At 44.5% G+C, this 6,615-nt stretch overlaps 1 protein-coding gene across 3 annotated transcripts in view; it reads left to right on the top strand.

Moving 5' to 3' along the window:
• LOC135369077 (EF-hand calcium-binding domain-containing protein 4B-like) overlaps positions 1–6,217 on the top strand; it is a 28,506-nt gene extending 22,289 nt beyond the window's left edge. For all 3 annotated transcript variants that reach the window (XM_064602729.1, XM_064602727.1, XM_064602728.1), the window contains 4 exons: positions 1,483–1,600; positions 1,883–1,993; positions 4,639–4,715; positions 4,933–6,217. In XM_064602729.1, coding sequence (XP_064458799.1) covers positions 1,483–1,600; positions 1,883–1,993; positions 4,639–4,715; positions 4,933–5,029 — 403 coding nt within the window. In that variant the 3' untranslated portion in view covers positions 5,030–6,217. The remainder of the gene's footprint in view (positions 1–1,482; positions 1,601–1,882; positions 1,994–4,638; positions 4,716–4,932) is intronic.
• Positions 6,218–6,615: the final 398 nt, after the last annotated feature.

Below are 6,615 nucleotides of genomic sequence, written 5' to 3' on the forward strand. Positions count from 1 at the left end.
GAGAAATGGATCCAAAAATGGACAAGAAAACTTGACCATTTCCGACAGCCCGCAAATATATATTTTCACCCAGCAGTTCCTCTACATGACACGTACAATGGTTTTCTTGTTAGGAATCCGGCTTTCTTCTTTGGGTAGGTACTTTTCTGCGCAACTGTAACTAGCTATTGTTAACGAAAGGAAAGTTAGGTAGCAAGCGAGCTGGCGGTGACGACCCATGACTGAAAACCGGAGACAGCTGAGTTTGAGACCGTGTTTATGTTTGTCTGTTATCGTCCTCTACCTTTTCTCGGGTTTTCAAGTCATAGCTATTGTTTTTTGTTAATGTAACTACCTAAGTTACATGAGTTCCATACTGTCGAAGCCCTGCCCGGGGTTTTTCGCAAAAAGGAATTCCACTCTGAGTTCTCACACGCACTGTATTTGAGATGATGAACGGCCACACGCAGCCAGAATGTTCTGTTCAAGGCATTACTTATTACACATTTCGCACCGGAGTTTTTCAAAAACTTTAAACTTTTGCGTAATAACTAATGGCTTGTATCGAACATGTATCAACAGAATGAGAGTGGGCTGTGAAGGTCAGATTCAAAGGCTGGATCATACGGGATGCGTTTGAAGGGGAGAACAGAGTCGTGGAGAAATAGAGGAAAAATTTTGGGGTGATTCCATACACATATAAAGCCTCTCATAGGTTGAAAAACACTTGGGAGTAAATACGGCGTGGGCGTTGTTGTCAGAGAGAGAGAGAGATAGAGAGAGAGAAAAAAAGAAAAGAAAAAAGAAGCAAGATCTTTAATCGAGAGAGTAAATCAGGAGAGGGTGGTTGGTTTATAGAATGTAGAGTGGGGGCGGTTTATTGCCTACCTCTGAAATGTGTGCGCGAATCTCTTGGGCAGACCTCACGTTGTATCAATACGAGATTGAAGGAACGTCAATATTCCGTGAATAGGGGGTATGGTACGCTGGTAGGCCATTTCAGGGTTTGTCAGGGTTGGGTTGCAAAATTTGGAGAAACAAAAATTATCTATAAAGGAAAGAAGATTATTGTTCGGCGAAGCGATGGAGATAAAGAAAGCTGGTTTGAAATGTGTAAGCTTGCAGTCAATTCATTTATCGGACCGGGTTCAGGGGTTTCCTGATGGTGATAAAGAACGTACTGCTACTGATAGGGAGGAACAACGGGGCATTGTAAGAATACGGGATCAGGGAGACCAGTTGGGCAACCTTGAGAAGAAGGCGGAGCTAATTACGATTGAAAGGCAATAAAGTTCCTTGGTACGCCAGTCAGTGCAATGTGTCTGTGTCTGTCTGTCCGCGGCACTCGGGGTTTTAGCGCTTTTAATCGTAATAGGGTGTGCCGCACGTATAATGGCCATGGACTCGAAGAGCACGAATTTCTCCAAAGTACATTCATATCGAGGTCCCCGCTCTAATTTGGCCTGGGATCGAAACGGCATTAAACGCCTTATGTACTTTCAGGTTTCGTAGTATAACCAAGCAGTACTACAGGAAGGCGGATGGGGTAATCATCATGTATGACGTCTGTTCCGAGCATTCCTTCTGCAGTGTACGCTCCTGGGCCTCCGTATTGGACTCTGTGAGTTGAAATGAGTTGAATATGATGCTACTAGTTTATGCTCCTTTCGGAGAGACGGGAAGTTTTATTAGCCGGTCGGCGAAAAATGGACTACATTTGCTGTGTGTGATCATCAATGATTCCATCGAAACTTTGCTTGTGGAATTGATATCGGGTGAAATCGGGAGTTTTCCCTCAAAAAACTGAAGCCCATAATAATGCGTAGGCCAAGTTTATTGAACTGGCAAATGAAAAGGTCGGAGATAATTTTTGGTCACCTATTCATATTTTTCAACTCTGCAGGAAGGAATGAACAGTAATGTGGCCGTCATGCTTTTGGGTAACAAAGTCGATCTCATCAGCAGTTCGTGTCAACGAGAAGTCAATTACAGCGAAGGGGAAAGACTGGCACATGTAAGTATCGAATTAGGATTTAAAAGATAATCATGCATTTTTTAATCCCCTAATTTTGGTGTTTAACCCGAACAAGTGCGACATAATCTGCCCTTCGATTTGAGTGATGTCTGTCCAGTTGATGTATCCGTTCCGTTTCCATAATGTAAATAATGGCCCTGCGACCATATAATGTGTAATTGCTCTGGAAGAAGTACTCTTCCAAAAAGCGATTTCACGAGGCAAGCGGTTGCTATGGTGACGTCATTCTAGCTGCGAGACTTTTTCTACGAGAATTCTTTTAGCTCCACGCATTGGAGGCCATTGCTGTACTCATAATCGTATGTTCAATATGTTATGTGACGGCTATCCTAAAATGTGCGCATGTTTTTGCATCATACAGTGTGAGTGATAACGAAACAAACGTGAGGTCCGTAACCACGCTAGTTGGAATATCCAGCAAATCGGAAATTTCGAGGGACGAGACTGCTCCTCTTCTTCTTCCTTCATTTTTTACTTTTGTCGGGAATGCGGCGCCAAGCGTTGGATCCCGTGCTATACCCGTGCTCTTTGAGTAATTGTTGCGTTACACGCATGGTGGCGCAGCGTACACTTTCAACCAGAGCCGTGTATGCCAAAGGGAGTCTGGCCATTAATGGAACATGCCTATACCTGGAGCTCCACCCACTTTTTGAGCTCTCTGGCCAATCACTAGCCAAAATACAGTTCGCTATTAACCCCAGGCTATCCAAGCTATATATTACCTGTATTAACTGGGTGCCGACATTTTCGGGAAACTGGATTGGATTAGATTGAATAGGATATTCCCTGACGACCTAGCAACATAATGGATTTTGCGTCCACTTTTAACGGCGCCATCTGGATGGCGAGGGGCACGCCGGGAAGACGCAGAATAGCAGAAGTAGCAGAAGCAGAAGTGCTTGCTAGCAGAACTGATTGGCCGGCAGAACCGCTAGTTGGAACAGACTGCCGGTATTATACGTATTTTAACTATGAAACATAACAAGACTGAACCAAGAACGGGCAAAGGTGTGTATATGAATAAAAGTATGTCATAAAATGAAAATTTTTGGCCATTTGTAGCGTTTTTCTTGCTATTTGCCTGTGATCGCTGTCGTTACTAGGCCTAACAAGGACGACGAAACACATTATTTTCAGGTAAACATCGACACTGGAGCGTAATTTAAAGGTGATTTGCAAGATAATCGCAACAGAATGTACACTTACGGAATAAAATTGACGTAATTTGTGAAAAAAAATTGTCATGAAATCCTCGCTTCGCCGTTCCAAGCTACGCCGCCATTTTCGGGAAAATTTTGGTGTCATGGCGGCCCTCATAGAAAACAGCAGCCAATGAAAAACGCTCAATTTGATTGACAGGTCGAGCCCCATTTTTAGGCTCCTCCTAATGGCCAGACTCCCTTTGGCATACACGGCACTGCTTTCAACTACCATAGAAGACCCCGTGTCACAGAAATGCAGATATCCGGGAACAAACGATTTTACTGGAAAGAAGAGGAGGGTTAAAATGGAACAAGAATCAACGTCGAATGTCGTGCGAAACGAAGACAAATCAAAATTTATCGCTAGTGTCGTCAAGATAATCCGCCATCTTTACGATAGTCTAACCTAATCTAACCTAACGCAAGATCACACATTCGTTAGGCTTAGCAGGGCCGTGTTTCTCCTGCTGTAGAAGAGCTTCAGATGGTGTTTTTCAAACGCACGTAAAAAAGCTTCTAGACCACACATTTATTATTTTTATGATTTTATGTTCGTTATACAAGGTGCGGCACGAAACGTGTCATTTGACCATTATAAAAAAACGGCTCAACAGAAAAATATGGGGTAAGCGGCTGCCTTCCGGCAATTCAATTTGCCACCTATTAAAGATATTTTGTACGACTTTTAATTGAAATAAATTACATTTTTTGAATTGCACTTGGAAATTTGCCTAGTCAATGTAACGTTTTTCTCGCTAAATCAGATAGACCGTGGTTGAATTAGCCAAACCCATCTCAAAATACGTTACGTAGTACGGCGGTTATGGCCAGAAAAGTGAGGTTTCGATGCGCATATTTCAGCGACGCACGAAGTCGGACGCAAAACAGCGCCACCTCATAGACAGAGCAGCTGAAAAATAAGGGACGACAACTGTCAACGGATATCCCCTCGTTATCGCTCTGTGCCCTCCTCACAGCGCTGTTTTGCGGCCGACTTAGTGTGTCGCTGACAAATGCGCCATTTTAGACCTAAATTTTCGGGCCACTTTTCTGGACATAACCGCCGTACCACACAACGTATTTTGCAGTGGGTTTGGCTAATTCAACCACCGTCTATCTGATTTAGCGAGAAAAACGTCACATTGACTAAGCAAATTTCCGAGTTCAATTCAAAAATGTAATTTATTTGAATTAAAAGTCGTCAAAAATACCTTTAATAGGTGGCAAATTGAATGGCCGGAAGGCAGCCGCTTACCCCATATTTTTCTGTTGAGCCGTTTTTTTATAATGGTCAAATGACACGTTTCGTGCCGCACCCTGTATAGCATTTCGGTTTTAAACACGCTCACTAATTCTTAAAAGTCCGACTCGCTTAGCCATCGTGCAGGATCCTCATTCCATTTGACGAGTGTTTTGTTTCAGGAAATGGGCGCACAATTCTACGAAACGAGCGCAAAGTCCGGTCAGAATGTCGTCACCGCAATGGAACACATGGCGAGGTACGTCAACCATCTAATACAACCTTCTTGCAACCTCGTGACTGTCTTTCTCGAAATCAATGAGAAAAATCTCCCGAAGAGTTTGAAAGCTGTTCAGATACTGTGCGTACGAGTGGTATCCAACTAATCGCGCGTCCTATGTAGGTTTCACTTTTATGCACAATCATTGTTGAATGACCTAATTTGGCTTTAGTGGCGCATCTGAAATTCGTTGCAGCATACTGAAGGTCCGTGAAGACGAGGAAATGGATAAGGCTCTCCGCATTGGTGAAAACGCCCTGGAAGTGGATTCCACGAGAAAGCGTTGCTGCTAGACGCCACCTTTCTCCACAACATTGTGTTCAACGTGCTGAGGGCTTGGTTCCGTGACATTTCATCGAACGCCGTTTCATGAAAGCGCGTTTTTTATTTTGTAGGAAGTATCGCGGTCGTTACAGACGACTCTCTAAAAAACGTACTCGTCAGGAGTCTTAGTTATGCCGTTGTCTGCTTAAATCTAAATGATATCACGCCCATAAGTGCAAAGGTAATGCAGAGATGGACGTTTCGATACAACGGACGTTTTAGGGAAAAAGACGTTCCCTGACTCAAATGGGTCACTGTCGAAGCGTCGTCGTCAGTCACTCGTGTTTCTATCCAAACATAAAAGGAAACAACGCAAGTGTACGTAATATGTGTGCTACGAGGCCAGCATGCCGCTTTTATTAATGCTCCCAAAATAATTGTTGCCAAACATGAATCTTATCTGATTGCTTTCCACTCTCATCTCATCGCCAGGCAACGGTCGTAACACATTGCTCCATAGCGAAATTTCCTTTCCATCCAAACATCCCAAGTAATTGAAAGTAATCAACATTCTTGAAAAGCTTATTCCGTTGAAAAGCAAAACCGGCGTTCCTACGAGTGAAACTTCCGGCCTTAGTGCTCGTCGTTGTCATCGAGATCGCCGGATGTCGGGGCTTGCATCATTCTCAAGGGGTGTCACCTCCAGATTGTATTCTTAGTGAGGACAACGAAAACGGATTTGCATGACTTGTACAAGTCGCATGCTGACGGGTTCGGTGAAGCGGGGTTCCATGAAATGGCGTTCGATGAAACTGAGTTGGATGAAACGGCGACGATGCAATTTGCGGACACCAATCCATTCACCACTAGAGATTAACATGGGGCGGGCTCGGGTTACCCACAGCTTTCGACACCGGGACGGGCTGTACCTGACGACCTTTATTACGCTTCCACCCAAGATGACAAAGAGCTTCGTCTGCTAAGCGAAGACGAACTGTGCCTGTCTAGACTTTACCCAGTACGGCTGATGACGATGATATTCCGAAACCCGGAGGAAAACCAGTTCGCAGTGTGTCTTGTGAAAGGAGCGCAGCTGTACTTGAAGTACTACGACGGTATCCTTTTCCTCCACAATATTTTTTAGTAGAGAGTGCAATGTATCGGTATATCTATATGCCAGAAATGTGTAGCGAAATAAACTCGTGGGGTTTGTGACACCTGGGAGCTACCATCTTAGCTGAAGCTGAGCGGACTTGGGCGGTCCTACGCGCGGGCCTCATCTTTCTCTGGCAGGTCCTAGCCGGGGGGAAGTGGGGAAGGTGCGCTCAGCCTGCTCTGGAGTGGCGGCTCGGTGCTCCCAGGAGAGGGAGGAGTGTGCTCTTGCTCTGGGATATGGGTAGTCCAAGACAGCAGAAAATATGCGAGCATCTCTCTGTAGTCTTAGTTGGGTAATTACCAGGATTATTGGCCCCTCCAACTCCAGTTTTTGTGCAGTCCCGTGTCAATCTCACACAATTGTTTGACCTCAACAGAGTGATGGATGCCAAGTATGCATCACAAAAAAGGTATTATAGAATACCGGTATAATGGAGGTCTCCGTGGAAAACATGGGTGA

Source organism: Ornithodoros turicata, chromosome 9, assembly GCF_037126465.1.
Source record: "Ornithodoros turicata isolate Travis chromosome 9, ASM3712646v1, whole genome shotgun sequence".
NCBI classification, from domain to species: Eukaryota; Metazoa; Arthropoda; class Arachnida; order Ixodida; family Argasidae; genus Ornithodoros; species Ornithodoros turicata.